Raw genomic sequence first — 23,261 nt, forward strand, 5'->3', positions numbered from 1 at the left:
TGTTCTATATAAAGGTCAGTTTTTAATTAATAAGCTGTTTTTCTTATTTTTGACCGATATGAATTGATTGTAACTTTAGTGTACAGCATTCTCCCCATTGTTGTTGGTTTAGCTTTCTATGGTTTTAGTTATTTGTGGTCAACTGTGGTCTAAAAAACATAAAATGGAAAATTCCAGAAATACACAATTCATAAGCTTTAAATTGTGTGCCATTCTGAGTAGCATGATGAAATCTCTTGACAATCTGCCTGGGATGTGAATCATCCCTTTAGTGTATTTACATTGTATAGGTTGCCTGTTGGTCATTTAGTAGCAGTATCAGTTACCAGATTCACTGTATCATGGTGCTAGTGTTCAAGTAACCTTTATTTTACTTAATAATGGCCTCAAATTTCAAGAGTAATTGTACTGGCAATTTGGATATGCCAGAGAAAAGCTATAAAGAACTTCCTTTAAGTGAGAAGGTGAAAGTTCTTGACTTAAAAAGAAAAAAAATCATGCTGAGGTTGCCAAGATCTATGGTAACTTTTATTGCAGTATATTGTTATAATTGTATTTTATTATTAATTAATCTCTTATAAATTTAGCTTTATCATAGTTATTTATGTATGTATAGGAAAAAACATGGTATATACAGGCATCCACTGGGGGTTTTAGAACATATTTTCTGTAATTACTGTAAAGTATTTTCCATGTAAAAATGAAACAGATTTAGACTTTGCCATATCCAGCATCTGCATAACTCACTTAAATTTCAAAAATTCTATGCAGCCCTAAAGTCTATCTCTAAATGTCTCAGTAGCCTATTTATTAGAGTAAAATATATAATTATTGTATTATTTCTTCAAGTACATGCTAGATAGATATACATTTTTCTTTGTTTTTCCCTCCACAAAATATGTTCATAATTTTTATTGTTAAATATTTGTTATCCATGGGGTATTTTAAAAAGGCACATAAATAATAATAACATTAATAAGATCAGATCATTCTTTCCTTAAACCTCAATTTTTTAATTTTCTCTTATCTCTCTAACATTCTTAAAGAGGAAAATTCATTGTGTTACTCTGGCTCTATGTTTGGAGGCAAATATTTTACACACTATAATAAGGGTGTTTTATAGTATGTAATTTAACTAGATGCTACAGTACTCAATGTTTACTTCAAAGAAAAGACTTTCCCTGAGACATACTTTATGGATTTCAATTTAAATTATTCCCTTCCTTTCTGAATCCTTCCTTATACTTTATAGGTTTGAATCTTTTATTCTTTTTGTTAAATACACTTCTTTCAAATACATGTATCTTAATAATGATGATGAGAATAATAGCCAACTACTTATTGAGTAAATACTGTGTTCTAGGTGATTTACATATATTTTCTGTAACTTTAGAACAACATAAACAAACTCTTAGCAGACTCAGAGGTTAGGTTAAATTATTTAACAAAGGTTACATTTCATATGTATCTGATTTAGGTGGATTCGATCTCAAGTCTATGTTACTTTAAAATCCAAATTCTTACTGCTAATTCATGCTGCCTTAAATAAATGTGGGGGTATTATAAAATAAGAATGAATGGGGTGCCTGGATAGCTCAGTCGTTAAGTGTCTGCCTTTGGCTCAGGTCGTGATCCCAGGGTCCTGGGATCGAGCCCCGTATTGAGCCCCACATTGGGCTCCCTGCCCAGTGGGAAGCCTGCTTCTCCCTCCCACACTCCCCTTGCTTGTGTTCCCTCTCTCTCTGTGTCTCTGTCAAATAAAAAAAAATTTTTTTTAAGTAAGAATGAAGAGTCTGGATTAAAAAATATGGAAAAAAAAGCTATTTGGCTGAACAATAAAATGAACAGAAGTCAAGAAATTACAAGTTATTATTCTATAACAACTATTCCATTATTCCATGCCACCTTGGACTATTTTGTGCTACTGTAAATACTGTAAATGATTTTAGTCATTTTATATACATGTGGAATGTAATTGAGATATTTTTCTGAGAGCAAATAACTGTATCTCCTGCCTTGTGTATTCAAATGAAAAACCAATAAATTGCATTAACATTATGTTGTATAGTTCACCCTATTCCCTTTTTGGTCGTTGTGTTACTATACCACATGTTTTGTGTTATCTTGCTTTCTTTTACTATTTGGTCTCATTATTATCACAACTGTTTATTTTAATTCTCTTAAAGAACCAAATCCTAGTTTCGTTGATCTGTTCTATTGTTCTTTTGGTTTCTATTTCATTGATTTCTGGTCTAATCTTTATTAATTCTCTTCTTCTGCTGGGTTTAAGCTTCATTTGCTGCTCTTTCTCCAGCTCTCTTAGGTGTAAGGTCAGATTCTGTAGTTGAGACCTTTCTTGTTTCTTGAGGAAGGCTTATATTGCTGTATACTTCCCTCTCAGGACTGCGTTTGCTGCATCCCAAGGGTTTTGAACAGTTGTGTTTTCATTTTCATTTGTTTCCATGAGTTTTTAAAAATTCTTCTTTAATTTCCTGTTTGACCCATTCATTCTTTAGTAGGATGCTCTTTAACCTCCATGTATTTGAGTTCTTTCCAAATTTCCTCTTGGGATTGAGTTCAAGTTTCAAAGCATTGTGGTCTGAAAAACATCTGCTTATTTTAGTAAACTGTAAATGTAAATGCACTGTTTATTTATTTATTTATTTATTTATTTATTTTTATTTTAATCTTTTAATTTCCCTCCATATTTTATAAATTAATCAATTAAACAGCAATCATGTCAAAGAAAGTAAACTATCTGATTAAGAATATGCTGCTAATAAGAGCTGCCAATGTCCAGCGACTTCATATCTTAAAGAACAGACATATGAAAAAATGCTCAACATCTCTCAGCATCAGGAAAATACAAATCAAAACCACAATGAAATACTACCTCACATCAGTCAGAATGGATGAAATTAACAAGCCAGGAAATAACAGATGTTGGCGAGGATATGGAGAAAGGGGAACCCTCTTACACTGTTAGTGGGAGTGCAAGCTGATACAGCCACTCTGGAAAACAGTATGGGGGTTCCTCAAAAAGTTGAAAATAGAGCTACCCTACAACCCAGGAATTGCACTGCTAGGTATTTACACCAAAGATACAAATGTAGTGTTTCCTAAGGGGCACCTGCACCCCAATGTTTATAGCAGCTATGTCCACAATAGCAAAACTATGGAAAGAGCCCAGATGTCCATCGACGATGGATGGATAAAGAAGATGTGGTATGAGGAAGGAGTAAGATGGTGGAGGAGTAAGAGACCTGGATTTTGTCTGGTCCCAGGAATTCAGCTGGATAGGGATCAAACCATTCTAAACACCTATGAACTACAGGAGATGGAAGAAAAGAATAGCAGCAACTCTCTGAACAGAAAAGCGACCACTTTCTGGAAAGTAGGATGTGTGGAGAAGCGAATCTGAGGCGATATTTGGGAGGATAGACGGCAGGGGAGGGGGCCTCCATTGGCCGCTTCCGGCAAGTGATAGAGCAGCAGAGCACAAAATCGGAACTTTTAGAGGTCTGCTCCACTGAGGGACATCACTCCAGTGGCTAAGCGGGGGATGGAACCCTTGCTGGGACAGTGTGGTCTCAGGACCCTCGGGGTCACAGAAAGACCAGGGGTGCCTGAGTGCAGCAGAGCTCTCAGGGATCAGAGTGGGGAAGCCGGCTGCAGAGATGGAGCCAAGGAGTGGGCTGTCAGTTTGGGCTGCCATAAACTGTGATCTGCGGCACAGTCGGGCCACTGCTCTTCCAGCAGGGACCCAACAAACGGCAGATCCGGGGAGACTCACCTTCCTCCCTGGGAGGAGCAGCTCAGGAGTGCACCACAGGGATCTGCTGGGTTTGGAGACTCCACACCGGGTCGGGTGCCAGAGAGAAATGCTCAGTCACAGGCTGGGTGAACACGGAGTGCGGCCTTTGAGACGGGAGACGGGAGACGGGAGTGATGACTGCTTTTCTCTGGGGGCCCACTGAAGAGTAGGGCCCCTGAGTTCTCCACTCCTCTGGGGCGGAGATTGGGATGCCGCCATTTTTACTCTCGTCCTCCAAAGCTGTACAGAAAGCTTGCAGGGAACAAAAGCTCCCAAGAGCAAACGCAAGCAGATTACTTAGCCCAGACCAGCAAGGGCGGGGAAATTCCACCTCCGGGAAAAGACATTTGGGAACCACGGCAACAGGCCCTTCCCCCAGAAGATCAGCAAGAACAGCCCGCCAAGACCAAGATTACCGATCAATGAGAATGGCAGAACTCCAGTGCTAGGGGAATACTGCACATAGAATTCATGGCTTTTTTCCCATGATTCTTTAGTCTTTCAAAGTTAATTTCTTTTTTTTTGAGTTTTTCATTTTCCCTTTTTCAACCAACATCTTATCAATCCCTTTTCTAAAAAAATCTTTTTTATTTTTCATTTTTAGAGTCATATTCTACCCCTTCATAGTAGTTAACCTTATCTTTGGTATATATATAAGTTGTTCTCTCCTTAAAGTTTTGGAATACAGTTTCTTCTAACAGACCAAAATATACCTTAAATCTCTAGTGTATCGCTTTGTTCTAGTCTCCTCCCTGATCACATTCTCTTCCCCCCCTTTTTTTAATCCTCTTATTTCTTTTTTCAACCAACTTCTTATCAATTCCTTTTATAAAGTCTTTTATAATTTTCATCTTTACAGTCATATTCCATCCCTTCATCGTATTTACCCTTCTTTCTGTACATATATAAGTTTTTCTTTCTTTAAAGTTTTGGGAGACACTTTCTTCTAACAGACCAAAATATGCCCAAAATCTAGTGTGTGGCACTGATCTATGGACCAGCCTGATCATATTTGATCATATTCTGTTTGTTTTATTTTGTATTTGTTTGTTTTTATCTTTTTCTTTTTTTTTTTCTTTTTTCTTTCTTTCCCTTTCTTTCCCCCTGGTTTCAGGTCTCTTCTGATTTGTTTAGTGTGTATTTTTCTGGGATTGTTTTACCCTGTTAGCATTTTGTTCTCTCATTCATCTATTGTCCCCTGGACAAAAAGACAAGGCGGGAAAAATCACCACAAAAAAAAGAAAAGAGGCAGTACCGACTGCCAGGGACCTGATCAATATGGACATTAGTAAGATGTCAGAACTAGAGTTCAGAATGACGATTTTAAAGATACTGGCTGGGCTTGAAAAAAGCATGGAGGTTATTAGAGAAACCCTCTCTGGAGAAATAAAAGAACTAAAATCTAACCAAGTTGAAATCAAAAAGGGCATTAATGAGGTGCAATAAAAAATGGAGGCTCTAACTGCTAGGATAAATGAGGCAGAAGAGAGAATTAGTGATATAGAAGACCAAATGATGGAAAATATAGAAGCTGAGAAAAATAGGGATAAACAACGACTGGATCACAAGGGCAGAATTCAAGAGATAAGTGATAATATAAGATGAAACAACATTAGAATAATTGGGATCCCAGAAGAAGGAAGAGAGGGGCAGAAGGTATACTGGAGCAAAGTATAGCAGAGAACTTCCCTAATTTGGGGAAGGAAATGGGCATCAAAATCCAGGAGGCACAGAGAACTCCCCTCAAAATCAATAAAAATAGGTCAACATCCTAACATCTTATAGTAAAACTTACGAGTCTCAGAGACAAAGAGAAATCCTGAAAGCAGCTTGGGACAAGGGATCTGTAAACTACAATGGTAGAAACATTAGATTGGCAACAGACCTATCCACAGAGACCTGGCAGGCTATAAAGGACTGGCATGATATATTCAGAGCACTAAATGAGAAAAATATGGAGCCAAAAATAATATATTCAGCTAGGTGTCATTGAAAATAGAAGGAGAGATAAAAAGCTTCCAGGACAACCAAAAACTAAAAGAATTTGCAAACGCAAAAGCAGCCCTACAAGAAATATTGAAAGGGGTCCTCTAAGCAAAGAGAGAGCCTAAAAGTAACATAGACCAGAAAGGAACAGAGACAATATACAGTTACAGTCACCTTAAAGGCAATATAATGGCACTAAATTCATATCTTTCAATAGCTACCCTGAATGTAAATGGGCTAAATGCCCCAATCAAAAGACACAGGCTATCAGATTTGATAAAAAAAACAAGACCCATCGATATGCTGTCTGCAAGAGACTCATTTTAGCCCCAAAGACACCCCCAGATTGAAAGTGAGGGGGTGGAAAACAATTTACCATGCTAATGGACACCAAAAGAAAGCTGGGGTGGCAATCCTTATATCACACAAATTAGATTTTAAACTAAAGACTCTAATAAGAGATGAGGAAGGACAGTATATCCTACTTAAAGGGTCTATCCAACAAGAAGATCTAACAATTGTAAATATCTTTGCCCCTAACATTGGAGCAGCTGATTATATAAGCCAATTAATAACAAAAGCAAGGAAACACATGGACAACAATACAATAATAGTGGGGGACTTTAACACCCCCCTCATTGAAATGGACAGATCATCTAAGCAAAAGATCAACAAAGAAATAAAGACTTAAATGACACACTGAACCAAATGGACTTCACAGATACATGGACTTCACTGGGTGTTTTAAGCAAACAATGAATCATGGAACACTACATCAGAAAGCAATGATGTAATGTGTGGTGATTAACATAATAATAAAAAAACTAAGCCCCCCCCCAAAAAAGATGTGGTATGCATCTATACACTGGAATACTACTCAGCCATCAGAAAAATGAAATTTTGCCATTTGTAAGAACATGGATGGAACTAGAGGGTATTATGCTAAGCAAAGTCATTCAGAGTCATTCAGAGAAAGATAGTTATCATATGATCTCACTCATATGTGAAATCTGAGAAACAAAACAGGATCATAGAGGATGGGAGGGAAAAATAAAACAAGACAAAATCACAGAGGAAGACAAACCATAAGAGACTCTTAATCATAGGAATCAAAGTGAGTTTTGCTAGATGGGAGGTGGGTGGGGGCATGGGGTAACTGGGTGATGGACATTAAGGCGGGCACGTGATGTAATGAGCACTGCGTATTATGTTAGATTGATGAATCACTGAACTCTACCTCTGAAACTAATAATATATTATATATTAATTAATTGAATTTAAAAAATTTCCAAAAGGTAAGTAAAATGTTATACATTTATGCCATCATTTAAGATCAACATGTTATTGTCAGGATTTGTTAACAAGGATCAAAAACCAGAAGAACCTCATGGTTCATTCAGTAAGTGCCTATATCAATGTATGTGACTATATCATTTCAAATATTAGCAATGATGTCTATTGTTAAATTTACAGTAAAATCTAAATAGTGCTTCAGGTAGGTGGGGTTGTTAGTTTGACACTTCCCAGTGCTCCTTGAATCATATTTTGTATGAAATGCCAGAACCTATCTTTTTTTTTAATTTCAAGTTTTTATTTAAATTCCAGTTAATATATAATGTAATATTCATTTCAGGAATAGAATTTAGTAATTCATCATTTACATACATTGCCCAGTGCTCATCACATGTGCCCTTAATACTTAATACTCATCACCCATTTAACCTATCCCACCACCCACCTTCTCTCCATCAACCCTCAGTTTTTTCTCTATAGTTAAGAGTCTGTTTTTTGGTTTTCCTTTCTCTTTTTTGCTGTTTTTTGGATGAATTTAAAATATATCACATATTTTCTGTGCTCTCAAGAGATATGCAAAAACTAAAATTCAACATTGAAATCAAATTTACCTCCTAAATTTGTATTTTAGTAATTCAATTAATATTTATAGTTTACTGACATTATGCCAAGAATTGTGTCATACCTGAGATGGAGACGTTGAGAAAGTAATGATAAAAAGGTAAGGCATTAGATTCTTCTGATGAGAAACCACAGTTACTAGGGGTAAAAAGACACACATAATTAATAATAAAAAGGTAATAACGCTATAAGGTATAAACAAGATGCTGTGGGAACAGAGAGGAACAATCACTTTGTGGAGGGTCAGGTAAGACTTCCCAGAGATGATATTCTATGTAGGTCTACAGGGCGAGTAGGATTTACCACAAGGTGAAACAGGGATATGCATATATCTAGGCTTTGGGAAAACACAATAGAGTTCTAATGTTTGCATTTGTGTGCAGAATCACTATAAACACAAGTGCTACTAATACTAACTGATATAGGAGTATTATATTTGTGAATCAAATACAGTACGTGGCGATGCTTTTGGTGACATGATTTTCTAAAATTGTAATACTTCGGGGCACTTGGGTGGCTCAGTCATTGGGGGTCTTCCTCCGGCTCGGGTCATGATCCCAGACACAAGCCCTGCATCGAGTCCCGCATCAGACTCCCTGCTCTGCGGGAGGCCTGCTTCTCCCTCTCCCACTCCCCCTGCTTGTATTCCCTCTCTTGCTGTGTCTCTCCCTGTCAAGTAAATAAATAGAATCTTTAAAAAAATAGTAATACTTCTGGGTAAAATTATGAACAAATAAAATATAATCCTTTCTTGGTTTATATGTTAGTTGTATTCTTGGAAAAAAACTGTATTTATTAAAGCTATACAAAATGGTATAACAGGTAGATTCTAAGCTCACAGAATTACAAATAGGATTTTTACATATATTAGTATCTGTATAGGACATTTGAAAGTTATACTGGACTCTCCTCTACTTTGCAGTACATCTAGCATTTCTGTTCTCCACCAACTAAATGACATCACTGTTCTTTCATCATTATGAAAACAAAGAAACACATCAACAAATGTCTAGAATTCCCTTTAAGAATACTCCTCACATTGATAACCATCTCAACAGAGTAATTATAATAATAGAACTAACAAAAATTCTTAGAGAAGTGGAGAATAAGGTATATAAACCATTTCTTTATCTTTCCAAGAAGAGTGTCGGTAAATACAATTTAACATTGATAAATTAACTCTAATATTGTGCTAGTTTTTGTCTGTTTGTTTCATCTGGTCTTTGTTCCCTTTCTCCTCTGTTTTCTGTCTTCTTATAGATTGATTGGCTGTTTGTTTTAATTTCATTTTATCTTCAGTTTTGGTTAATTCTTGACCTTTTTTTTTAGTGTTTTGTTTTTCAGTATACATCTTTAATTTATTATAGTTCATCTACTTTCAAACATATTATACAGCTTTATATGTAGTTAAGAAACTTAAAACATTATACTTCTGATTCCCCCCTCCATCTTTTGTGTTATTCTTGCTATTTATTTGACTTCTACCTGTGGTATAATGTCATATTACATTGCTATTATTTTTTCTTTAGATAGTCATTTATTTTTTGGAGTATTAAAGATAAGAATATTTGTATTTACCTTCATTTATAATATTTCTAGAGTCTTTAATTTCTTTGTGTGGATCTTAGCTTATATCTGTTATCATTTTCTTTAGGCCGGAAGAAATTTCTTTAACATATCCTATAATACCAGACTGCTGATAATGAATTTTCTCATCTTTTGTTTTCCTCAAAATACCTGCATTAATTTTTTTAAAGCTGTTTTTCTTTCAATAATTTACAGATGTCATCCCCTTGACTTCTGGTTTGCACAGTTTCTTATGAGTAGTACACTGTAATTCTGTAATTTTTATCTGAGTTCTTTGCATGTGATTTGTATTTTCATATATGATACATAAAGTTTTAAAAATAAATATTTTGCTTGGTGCTTCTTGGATCTGTAGTAGGATTGTGGAAAGTCTTTAGTGTTATCTCTTCAAATATTTCTTCTGCCCCATTCTCTCTCATCTCCTTCTGGAATTTTACTTATACATATGTTAGATCATTTGATATTGTTCCACAATTTTGGATGCCATGTTTTTTCTTTTTCTTTTTTTATCTTTGTGTTTATGTTCAGCTTATTTCTATTGATCCTAGAGTTCACTAATTCTTTCCTCATCTCTGTCAAGTTTACTGATGAGTACATTAAAGAAATTTTTCATCTCTGTTATTTTTTAGTTTTAGTATGTCTTTTTGGCTTATTATTGTAATTTCTATCTCTCTGCTTGAGGTCCCCATTTTTTCATGCATTTTGTCCTCCTTTTCCACCAGAGGCTTCAGCATATTAATCTTAGTTATTTTATTTAATTTTTAAAAAAGATTTATTATTTTCGGGAGTCGTGGGGCATAGGGAGAGAAAGAGACTCCCAATCAGGCTCCATGCCCAGCTCGGAGCCCGCTGCAGTGCTCCATCTCATGACCCCGAGATTATGACCTGAGCTGAAACCAAGGGTTGGACATTCAACCAACTGAGCCACCTAGGTACCCCAGTCGTAGTTATTTTAATTCATTGTCTGATAATTCCAGTGTCTAGTAATTTCTGAATCTACTTCAATTAATTGCTCTTCATAGACAGTAGGTTGTTTTCTCTTGATTATTTTGTAGGTTCCACAATTTTGTGTTGTATACTTGACTTCTAGTGTAGAACTGTAGGCAATGATAGAAATACTATTTGTCACTGGAAATGGATACACTTCTCCTGGTCATTTGTGTGAGGGCTTATGTCAACCTAGTCAAGAGTTAAGCTGGGTTAAGTTTCATTTTTGCTATGGTTATCTTGAGTTTATCACTGGCTTCATATTCTTCTAGAGTTACTTTTAAAAAATATTTTATTTATTTCTTTATTTTTAAAATTAAAAAAATTATATTCCAGTATAATTAATGTGTAATGTTATATTAGTTTCAGGTATACAATATAGTGATTCAACAATTCTATACATTACTCAGTGCTCATCATCATGTAAGTGTACTCTTAATTCCCTTTACCTGATTCATCCACCCCCACCCCCACCTTCCTCCCTCTGGTAATCATCAGTTTGTTCTCTGTATTTAAGAGTCTGTTCTTTTGTGTCTTTTTTCCTTTATTCATTTGTTTTGTTTTTGAAATTCCACATATAAGTGAAATCATATGGTATTCTTTTTTCTCTGATTTACTTTGCTTAGCATTATACACTCTAGATCCATCTATGTTGTTGCAAATGGTAAGATTTCATTCTTTATATGGCTGAGTAATGTTCTATTAAAGCTATATATCTGTTTATCTATATATCTATATATCACATGTTCTTTATCCATTCCAGATATGTCACATCTTCTTTATCCATTCATTTGTTGATGGACACTTAGGTTGCTTCCATAATTTCGTTATTGTAAATAATGCCACAGTAAACATAGGAGTGTATATATCTTTTTGAATTAGTGTTTTGTATTCTTTGGGGAAATACCCACTAGAGGAATTACTGGATCATATGGTAGTTGTACTTTTAATTTTTGAGGAACTGCCATACTGTTTTCCATAGTGGCCATACCAGTTTGTATTCTTACCAACAGTGCGTGATGGTTCCTTTTTCTCCACATCGTTGTGAACACTTGCTTCTTGTGTTTTTGATTTAACCATTCCAACAGGTATGAGATGATATTTCATTATGGTTTTGATTTGCATTTTCCTGATGATGAGTGATGTTGGGCCATCTTTTCATGTGTCTAGTGGTCATCTTATGTCTTCCTTGGAGAAATGTGTTTCCATGTCTTGTGCCCATTTTTAAATTGGATTATTTGTTTTTTGGGTGTTGTTCTATAAGTTCTTTATATATTTTGAATACTAACCCTTTATCATATATGTTATTTGCCAGTATCTTTACCCATTCAGTACACTTTTAGTTTTGTTGATGATTTCCTTTGCTGTGTAGAAGCTTTTTATTTTGATGTAGTCCCAAAGGTTTGTTTTGGCTTTTATTTCTCATGCCTGAGCAGACATACCTAGAAAAATGTTGCTATGGCTGATGTCAGAGAAATTGCTGCCTGTGCCGTCTTCTAGGATTTTTATGGCTCCGGATCTCACATTTAGGTCCTAAGTCCATTTTGAGTTTATTTTTGTGTAGTGTGTAAGAAAGTGATACAATTTCATTCTTTTATATATAGCTGTCCAGTTTTCTTAACCCCCTTTGTTGAAGAGACTGTCTTTTTCCCATTGCATATTCTTGCCTCCTTTGTCAAAAATTAATTGACCAAATAATCATGGATTTATTTCTGGGCTCTTTTTTCTGTTCTCTTGATCTATGTATCTCTTTTTGTGCCAGTATCATAGTGTTTTGATTACTACAGCTTTGCAGTGTATCTTGAAGTTGTGATACTTCTAGTTTTGTTTTCCTTTTTCAAGATTGCTTTGGCTGTTCAGGGTGTTTGGTGGTTTCATACAAATTTTAGAATTATTTGTTCTAGTACTGTGAAAAATGTTGTTGGTATTTTGGTAGGGATTGCATTAAATCAGTAGATTGCTTTGGGTAGTATAGGCATTTTAACAATAGTTGTTTTTCCAATCCATGAGCATGGAATATCTTTCCATTTGTTTGTATCATCTTTAATTTTTTTCATCAGTGTTTTATAGTTTTCACAGTACAGGTCTTACACCTCCTTGGTTAATTTTATTTGCAGGTATCTTATTATTTTTGGTGTAATTGTGAATTCAGGTTGTTTTCTTAATTTCTTTTTCTGCTACTTTATAAATATTGTATGGAAATGCAACAGGTTTCTGTATATTGATTTTGTATCCTGTGACCTCACTGAATTCATTCATCAGTTCTAGTAGTTGTTTGGTGGAGTCTTTAGGATTACCTTATTTCTGAGGGAAAGGGGTAGAGTGATTGAGAGTTTTCCTCATTCATCTGCTCCACCCTAAACTTTTGTCCTTTGCTGGGTACTCCTGCCACAGACAGGGTTTATTTCCATGCTTTTGTCTCATCTCTAGCAGTAGATGACAGTTGTTTTTTAATGCTTGCTATTTTAGAATTGAGGGAGCAAGAGTATTTCTGTTGTCTTGGTCTAGCCTAAGACGAGGACCTAACCTTAGGAAGGTCGTCCTATATGCTGTGATCTTGGGGTGGAGTTTTTTCAATGATCCCATCTGTCTTCCCTCTTTTCACCTCTGCCTTGAATCATTGATGGGTCTTGTGTGAGACAGTCTTTTCTTCCCCTCCTCCAGGTATAGAGGATATTTTCTTTTGGTGTCCCTCCTCCTGTTTGGAGTCTTATTTGTGCACTCGGGTTTTATGGCTTGCTATTTATCCCCTAGTGGCTTAAGGTCTTTTTCTTGTCCATAAGGGAAAAGGATATTGGTGGGGTTTCATGCCTTTTCTATAACAGAAGCCCATCCCTTTCTCCATTCCTGCATTACAATGAAAGGCATTTTTTAGTTTTCTGCCCTGCCCCTAATCTTTCTCCTAAATATCTGATGGAGGCATGTACAGAAGAGTCTGCCAGGGAATATGAATTCCCTTTGTGTCCATGACTCTCAGAGATTCTATACTCTCCTATTTCCTATACTTGATTTTTAATACTTAAAAATTTTTTTTAGCTTAATTCTTTTTATTCACTTGTATGGCACCAAGCATTTCTTTCTCCTGTGCTCTGCCATAAAGTGCTTGCTTTCCTCCATTTTGGGCGGGGCCTGACTTTCCTTGGATATCAGATTATTGTTCCCCTGCAATTTCCATTTTCCAATAGATTTTTATAAGTTATGATTTTGTTCCTTGTTGGGATATATCTTATTAAGGTGGAAGCAATGATTTTTTTCAACTTTCTACATCCAACTAGAAGTGAAACTTCTAAAATAAAAAAAAATTAAAGTTCCTATTAAGAAATATAACTTTTGGGGCGGAGCAAGATGGCGGAAGAGTAGGAGACCTGGATTTCATCTGGTCTCAGGAATTCAGCTGAATAGGGATCAAACCATTCTGAACACCTACGAACTCAACAGGAGATCGAAGAAGAGAGTAGCAACAACTCTGAACAGAGAAGCGACCGCTTACTGGAAGGTAGGACGTGCGGAGAAGTGAATCAGAGGCAATATTCAGGAGGATAGACGGCGGGGGAGGGGGCCTCCGTCGGCCGTTTCTGGCAAGTGCTAGAGTCGCGGAGCACAAAATTGGAACTTTTAGAAGTCGATTCCGCTGAGGGACGTCACTCCAGTGGCTAAGCGGGAGGTGAAAACCTCGTGGGACAGTGTGGACTCAGGACCCTCGGGGTCACAGAAAGACTGGGGGTGCCTGAGTGCAGCAGAGCTCCCAGGTATCAGAGCGGGGAAGCCGGCTGCAGAGATGGAGCCGAGGCTCGGGCTCTCAGCTCGGGGTTGCCATAAACTGTGATCCGCGGCCCAGTTGGGCCACTGCGCCTCCAGCAGGGACCCAACAAGCAGCAGAACTGGGGAGACTCCCCCTCCTCCCCCAGGAGGAGCGGCGCCGGAGTGCACCGCAGGGATCTGCTTGGTTTGGAGACTCCACATGGGGTCGGGTGCCAGAGATAGAAACGCTCGGTCACAGGCCGGGTGAGCACGGAGTGCGGCCGGAGACCGGGGAGACGGGAGTAATTGACTGCTTTGCTATGGGGGCGCACTGAAGAGCGGGGCCACAAGTTCGCAGCTCCTCCGGACAGAGAGTGGGAGGCCACCATTTTCACCCTGGTCCTACAAAGCTGTACCGAGAGCTTGCAGGGAACAAAAGCTCCTGAGAGCAAACCCGAGCAGCTTGCTTAGACCGGACCGACAAGGGTGGGGCAATTCTGTCTCCGGCAAAGACATTTGGGAACCACGGCAACAGGCCCCTCCCCCAGAAGATCAGCACGAACAGCCAGTAAGCCAAGACCAAGTTTACCGATCAAGGAGAATGGGAGAACTCCCAGTGCTAGGGGAATACTGCACATAGAATTCATGGCTTTTTTACCATGATTCATTAGGTTTTCAAAGTTAATTTTTTTAACTTTTTTGTTTTTTTTTGAATTTTTCTTTTTCCCTTTTTCAACCAACCCCTTATCAATCCCTTTTTTAAAAAAAAGAATCTTTTATTTTTCATTTTTAGAGTCATATTTTATCCCTTCATAGTAGTTACCCTTATTTTTGGCATATATATGTAAGTTCTTCTCTCTTTAAAATTTTGATATACAGTTTCTTCTAACAGATCAAAATATACCCTAAATCACTAGTGTATGGCTTTGTTGAACTCTCCTGCCTGATCACAGTCTCTCCCATTTTTTTTTCTTTTCCTTTTTTTTTTAAACTTCTTCTTTCTTCTTTCAAACAACTTCTTATCTTATCAATTCCGTTTATAAAACCTTTTATAATTTTCACCTTTACAGTCATCTTCCATCCCTTCATTGTATCAACCCTTATTTTGTACATATATAAGTCTTTCTTCCTTTAAAATTTTAGGAGGCACTTTCTTCTAACAGCCCAAAATACACCCAAAATCTGGTGTGTGGCACTGATCTATGCACTAGCCTGATCATATCTGATCATATTCTGTTTTTTTTTTTTGTTCTCTTTTTGTTTGTTTTTATCTTTTTCTTTTTTTCCCTTTCTTTTTTCTTTCTTTCCCTTTCTTTTCCCCTGGTTTCAGGTCTTTTCTGATTTGTATAGAGTATATTTGTTGGGGACATTGTTAACCTGTTAGTATTTTGTTCTCTCATTCATCTATTCTCCTCTGGACAAAATGACAAGACGAAAAAAATCACCTCAGCAAAAAGAACAAGAGGTAGTACCGTCTGCCAGGGACCTACTCAATACGGACATTAGTACAATGTCGGACCTAGAGTTGAGAATCATGACTTTAAAGATACTAGCTGGGCTTGAAAAAAACGTGGAAGTTATTACAGAAACCCTTTCTGGAGAAATAAAAGAACTAAAATCTAACCAAGTCGAAATCAAAAAGGCTATTAATGAAGTGCAATAAAAAATGGGGGCACTAACTGCTAGGATAAATGAGGCAGAAGAGAGAATCAGCGATATAGAAGACCAAATGATGGTAAATAAAGAAGCTGAGAAAAAGAGAGAGAAACAACTACAGGATCACGAGGGCAGAATTCGAGAGATAAGTGATACGATAAGATGAAACATTAGAATAATTGGGATCCCAGAAGAAGAAGAAAGAGAGAGAGGGGCAGAAGGTATATTGGAGCAAATTATAGCAGAGAACTTCCCTAATGTGGGGAAGGAAACAGGCATCCAAATCCAGGAGGCACAGAGAACCCCTCTCAAAATCAATAAAAATAGGTCAACACCCCGACATCTAATAGTAAAACTTAGGAGTCTCAGAGACAAAGAGAAAATCCTGAAAGCAGCTCGGGAGAAGAGATATGTAACCTACAATGGTAGAAACATTAGATTGGCAACAGACCTATCCACAGAGACCTGGCAGGCCACAAAGGACTGGCATGATATCTTCAGAGCACTAAACAAGAAAAATATGCAGCCAAGAATACTATATCCTGCTAGGCTGTCATTGAAAGTAGAAGGAGAGGTAAAAAGCTTCCAGGACAAACAAAAACTAAAGGAATTTGCAAACACAAAACCAGCCCTAAAAGAAATATTGAAAGGGGTCCTCTAAGCAAAGAGAGAGCCTAAAAGCAGCATAGATCAGAAAGGAACACAGACAATATACAGTAACAGTCACCTTACAGGCAACACAATGGCACTAAATTCATATCTTTCAATCGTTACCCTGAATGTAAATGGGCTAAATGCCCCAATCAAAAGACACAGGCTATCAGATTGGATTAAAAAACAAGACCCATCAATATGCTGTCTGCAAGAGACTCATTTTAGCCCCAAAGACACCCCCAGATTGAAAGTGAGGGGGTGGAAAACCATTTCCCATGCTAATGGACACAAAAAGAAAGCTGGGGTGGCAATCTTTATATCAGACAAATTAGATTTTAAAAGAAAGACTGTACTAAGAGATGAAGGAGGACACTATATCTTACTTAAAGGGTCTATCCAACAAGAAGATCTAACAATTGTAATTATGTATGCCCCTAACATGGGAGCAGCCAATTATATAAGACAATTAATAACAAAAGCAAAGAAACACATGGACAACAATACAATAGTAGTGGGGGACTTTAACACCCCCCCTGCACTGAAATGGACAGATCATTCTAAGCAAAAGATCAACAAGGAAATAAAGACTTTAAATGAAACACTGGACCAAATGGACTTCACAGAGATATTCAGAACATTCCATCCCAAAGCAACGGAATACACGTTTTTCTCTAGTGCCCATGGAACATTTTCCAGAATTGATCCCATCCTAGGTCACAAATCAGGTCTCAACGAATACCAAAAGATTGGGATTATTCCCTGCATATTTTCAGACCCCAATGCTTTGAAAGTAGAACTCAATCACAAGAGGAAAGTCGGAAAGAACTCAAATACATGGTGGTGAAAGTGCATCCTACTAAAGAATGAATGGGTCCACCAGGAAATTAAAGAAGAATTAAAGAAATTCATGGAAACCAATGAAAATGAAAACACAACTGTTCAAAATCTTTGGGATACAGCAAAGGCAATCCTAAGAGGAAAGTATATAGCAATACACGCCTTTCTGAAGAAACAAGGAAGGTCTCAAATACACAACCTAACCCTACACCTAAAGGAGCTAGAGAAAGAACAGCAAATAAAGCCTAAACCCAGCAGGAGTAGAAAAATAATAAAGATCAGAGCAGAAATCAATGAAATAGAAACCAAAAGAACAGTAGAACAGATCAACGAAAGTAGGAGGTGGTTCTTTGAAAGAATTCACAAGATTGATAAACCCCTGGCCAGACTGATCAAAAAGAAAAGAGAAATGACCCAAATCAACAAAATCATGAATGAAAGAGGAGAGATCACAACCAACACCAAAGAAATGAAAACAATTATAAGACATATTATGAGCAACTCTATGCCAGCAAATGAGATAACCTGGAAGAAATGGGTTCATTCCTAGAGATGTATCAACTACCAAAACTGAACTAGGAAGAAATAGAAAACCTGAACAGACCTATAACCACTAAGGAAATTGAAGCAGTCATCAAAAATCTCCCAACAAACAAAAGCCCAGGGCCAGATGGCTTCCTAGGGGAATTCTATGAAACATTTAAAAAAGAATTAATACCTATTCTCCTGAACCTGTTCCAAAACATAGAAATGGAAGGAAAACCTCCAAACTCATTTTATGAGGCCAGCATTACCTTGATCCCAAAACCAAAGACCCCATCAAAAAGGAGAATTACAGATCAATATCCTTGATGAATATGGAGCAAAAATTCTCACGAAAATATTAGCCAATAGGATCCAACAGTACATTAAAAGGATTATTCACCATGACCAAATGGGATTTATCCTTGGGCTGCAAGGTTGGTTTAACACCCACAAATCAATCAACGTGATACAATATATTAACAAAAGAAAGAACAAGAGTCATATGATCCTCTCAATAGTTGCAGAAAAAGCATTTGACAAAGTACAGCATCCTTTCTTGATCAAAACTTTTCAGAGTATAGGGCTAGAGGGTACATACCTCAATATCATAAAAGCCATCTATGAAAAATCTAAGCGAATATCATTCTCAATGGGGAAAATTTGAGAGCTTTCCCCGTAAGGTCAGGAACACGGCAGGGATGTCCACTCTCACCACTGCTATTCAACATAGTATTAGAAGTCCTAGGCACAGTAATTAGACAACAAAAAGAAGTCAAAGGCATCCAAATCGGCAAAGAGGAAGTCTAACTCTCACTCTTTGCAGATGATATGATACTGTATGTGGAAAACCCAAAAGACTCCACCCCAAAACTGCTAGAACTCATACAGGAATTCAGTAAAGTAGCAGGATATAAAATCAATGCACAGAAATCAGTGGCATTCCTATACACCAACAACAAGACAGAAGAGAGACAAATCAAGGAGTCCATCCCATTTAGAATTGCACCGAAAACCATAAGATATCTAGGAATAAATTTATCCAAAGAGGGGAAGGATTTGTACTCAGAAAACTATAAAATAGTCATGAAAGAAATTGAAGAAGACACAAAGAAATGGAAAAACGTTCCATGCTCATGGATTGGAAGAATAAACATTGTGAAGATGTCAATGCTACCTAGAGCAATCTACACATTCAATGCAATCCCCATCAAAATACCATCCACTTTTTTCAAAAAATGGAACAAATAATCCAAAATTTGTATGGAAGCAATAAAGACCCCGAATAGCCAGAGGAATCTTGAAAAAGAAAAGCAAAGCTGGCAGCATCACAATTCCGGACTTCCAGCTCTATTACAAACCTTCATCATCAAGACAGTATGGAACTGGCACAAAAACAGACACATAGATGAATGGAACAGAATAGAGAGCCTAGAAATGGACCCTCAACTGTATGGTCAACTAATCTTTGACAAAGGAGGAAAGAATGTCCAAGGGAATAAAGATAGTCTCTTCAAGAAATGGTGTTGGGAAAATTGGACAGCCTCATGCAGAAGAATGAAACTGGACCATTTCCTTACACCACACACAAAAACAAACTCAAGATGGTTGAAAGACCTAAACGTGAGACAGGAATCTATTAAAATCTTAAAGGAGAACACAGGCAGCAACCTCTTCAACCTCAGCCGCAGCAACTTCTTAGAAACATCGCCAAAGGCAAGGGAAGCCAGGGCAAAAATGAACTATTGGGATTTCATCAAGATAAAAAGTTTTTGCATAGCAAAAGAAACAGTCCACAAAACCAAAAGACAACTGACAGAATGGGAGAAAATATTTGCAAATGACATATCAGATAAAGGGCTAGTATTCATAATCTATAAAGAACTTATCAAACTCAACACCCAAAGAACAAATAATCCAATCAAGAAATGGGCAGAAGACATGAACAGACATTTTTTCAATGAAGACATCCAAATGGCCAAGAGACCCATGAAAAAGTGCTCAACATCACTCGGCATTAGGGAAATCCAAATCAAAACCTCAATGAGATACCACCTCACACCAGTCAGAATGGCTAAAATTAACAAATCAGGAAACGACAGATGTTGGCGGGGATGTGGAGAAAGGGGAACCCTCCTACACTGTTGGTGGGAATGCAAGCTGGTGCAATCACTCTGGAAAACAGTATGGAGGTTCCTCAAACAGTTGAAAATAGAGCTATCATACGATCCAGCAATTTCGCTACTGGGTATTTACCCCAAAGATATAAATGTAGGGTTCTGATCGGTTACGTGCACCCCGATGTTTATAGCAGTAATGTCCACAATAGCTAAACTGTGGAAAGAGCCAAGATGTCCATCGACAGATGAATGGATAAAGAAGGTGTGGTATATATACACAATGGAATGTTATGCAGCCTTAAAAAGGAATGAGATGTTGTCATTTGCAACGACATGGATGGAAATGGAGGGTGTTATGCTGAGTGAAATAAGTCAATCAGAGAAAGACATGTATCATATAACCTCGCTGACATGAGGAATTTTTAACCTCAGGAAATAAACTGAGGGTTGCTGGAGTGGTGGGGGGTGGGAGGGATGGGGTGGCTGGGTGATAGACATTGGGGAGGTTATGTGCTACGGTGAGTGCTGTGAATTGTGCAAGACTGTTGAATCACAGATCTGTACTTCTGAAACAGATAATGCAATATATGTTAAGAAAAAAAGAAAGAAGAAGATAGCAGGAGCGGAAGAATGAAGGGGCGTAAGTCGGAGGGGGAGACGAAGCATGAGAGTCGATGGACTCTGAAAAACAAACTGAGGTTTCTAGAGGGGAGAGGGTTGGCGGGATGGATTAGCCTGATGATGGGTATTAAAGAGGGCCCATTCTGGGTGTAGTACTCGGTGTTATGCACAAACAATGAATCATGGAACACTACATCAAAAACTAATGATGTAATGTATGGTGATTAACATAACAATAAAAAATTAAAAAAAAAGAAATATAACTTTTTCTTTAAATTTAAATTCAATTAGCCAACATATAGTACATCATTACTTTCAGATGTAGTGTTCAGTAATCCATAAGTTGTGTATAACACTCAATGCTCATCACATCATGTGACCTCCTTAACACTCATCACCTAATAACCCCATCCCTCCCTGCAGCTCCCCTTCAGCAACCCTTAGATTGTTTCCTATAGTTAGGAGTCTCTCATAGTTTTTCTCCCTCTCTGATGACTCCCATCCAATTTCCCTCCCTTTCCCTATGATTCTCTGTACGGTTTCTTATATTCCAAATATGAGTGAAACTATATGATAATTGTCTGTTTGTGACTGACTTATTTCACTCAGCATATTACTCTCCAGTTCCATCCATGTCAATGTAAATGGTCAGTATTCATCCTTCCTGATGGTTGAGTAATATTCCATTGTATATATATACTACATCTTCTCTATGCATTCATCTGTCTGGACATCTTGGCTCTTGCTACAGTTTGGGTTTTGTGGACTTTGCTGCTATGAACATTGGAGTGCAGGTGCCCCTTCGGAACACTACATTTGTATCTTGGGGGTAAATACCTAGCAGTGCAACTGCTGGGTCATAGGGTAGCTTTATTTTCAACTTTTTGCGGAATCTCCATACTATTTTCCAGAGTGGCTGTTTCAGCTTGCATTCCCACCAACAGTGTAACATAACGTCTATGTTCATTCAGTGGTTCTCAAATTATTTCTGGCTGTGGAACATTAGCAATTTATAAAGCTAGTTATATAATTATTGTTTTATTTGAATTAAAATAATTAAGTAAACAGTTCCTTTTTTTTAAGATTTTATTTATTTGAGAAAGAGAGAGAGAGCACACGTGCAAGAGAGAGTGAGAGAGAGAGAGAGCACACGTGTTGTGTGGGGAGAGGCAGAGGGTGAGGGACAAGCAGACTCCCCACTGAGGAGTAAGCTTGATGCGGCACTCAATCCCAGGACCCTGGGATCATGACCTGAGCCAAAAGCAGATGCTTAACTGAGCCACCCAGGCTCCCCTAAATGAACATTTCTGAGAATTTAAATATATTAGCTACTTATTAAATACTTGGTGCAATTTAATGAACATCTTTTGGGTTTTAGTAGTCGTGCTAGATATTTTCATATCTAATTCTCATAACATAATTTTGAAGAATTGGTTTTGCCATTCCTTAATTATGGATGAGAAAAACTCAGGCTTAAGGGGATTAAGTTGATTGCTTTGTATCACAGATTTAATATTTAGTAGAGGTGAGATTTCAGACCTTATGTTTCTGATTCCAAAATGTATCTTGTTTCTACTCTACATTATGCAGTTCATTTCTTACTGTTTGATAAGCAATAAATGATGGGGGAAATTAATAATAAAAATCTTATTGGATTTATATTCTTAAATATATTTTGATTTTTGTTAAACATGAGCCTTTTTTTTAACAATAGGCAATGATATGGGAAATGATGATGCCATCGGAGGGAATGTGAGCAAATATATGGTGCTTCCGTCTGGATACTGTGGACAGTCCAAGAAAGGACATCTTATCTTTGATGCTTGCTTTGAAAGTGGTGAGTGTATTGAAGACCAATACTTTTGAATTTGTCTTAGATTTTTTCAAAATCCCAATTCATCTGACCATTCAGTGTGATTCAACCCATTTAATATTTCATCGTAATGGACTAAGTTGTCAGGGAAAAACCAATTTTCAAAGAATTACCTTGGAAATACTTGAAAAGGAAATGCTGTTTTTGTTGCTATAAGTGATTATTTAATGGTTTAATGGTAATATTAATGAGCATTGATATAGCACCTTATATTTTATTAAATAACTTTTCAGATGTTATTTCTTTTGGGATAAAATAGATATAATTTGACTATATGATAAATTATTAATTATTGAATGTTTATCATGTACCTGGTTCTGCATGACATGCTCACAGAACTTAATTTTTGTCCGAGAGGTCTCCCTATAAAGAAATGATTAGGGAACAGATTCAGTTGAACACAAACCACACAGCAAAAGTAATATTGTATCACAATCATCAAATGCTGTGGGTATTTTGTATTGGAAGATTGAAACTTGATTATAAATTCCCATCCAGTAGGGATTGGATCTTGTTAACTTTTTTGTGCCTCGAACCTCATACTCTGAATGGCACATAGTACATATTCAGAATATTTTGAAAATTTTAATGAGAGGTAAACATAATTTTGTTTTATAAGTAATTGTTGATTATTTTTGGTTTTCATAATGTGTGTGTGCATGCGTGTGTGTCATTGGTTGGAGGGACATGGCAGTGTCAGTTATGTGACACTTCTGTGAACCCTAAGAACATTGGTTGTTTATCAACAATTGAAAACTTGTTTATGTAAGATTCTTCTCCTGGTTTATTCCATGCTATTTTAGTTTGCTTCAGCTGCCATAACAAAGAACCACAAATGTGTGGCTTCAACAACAGAAATTTATTATCTCATAGTTCTGGAAATCTGAGATCAAGGCGTCAGTAGGGTTGGTTCCTTCTAAGGATTGTGAAGAATATATTCCATGTCTTT

At 37.0% G+C, this 23,261-nt stretch overlaps 1 protein-coding gene across 1 annotated transcript in view; it reads left to right on the forward strand.

Annotated features, from left to right (window-relative positions):
• AGBL4 (AGBL carboxypeptidase 4) overlaps window positions 1–23,261 on the forward strand; it is a 1,510,278-nt gene that overhangs the window by 111,861 nt on the left and 1,375,156 nt on the right. The window contains exon 2 of the mRNA XM_088022849.1: window positions 22,154–22,276. Coding sequence (XP_087878975.1) covers window positions 22,154–22,276 — 123 coding nt within the window. The remainder of the gene's footprint in view (window positions 1–22,153; window positions 22,277–23,261) is intronic.

This window comes from Eumetopias jubatus, unplaced genomic scaffold (assembly GCF_037043125.1).
Source record: "Eumetopias jubatus isolate StellerSeaLion01/CBP00866 unplaced genomic scaffold, mEumJub1_p1.0 scaffold_4, whole genome shotgun sequence".
In the NCBI taxonomy this organism is placed as follows: domain Eukaryota; kingdom Metazoa; phylum Chordata; class Mammalia; order Carnivora; family Otariidae; genus Eumetopias; species Eumetopias jubatus.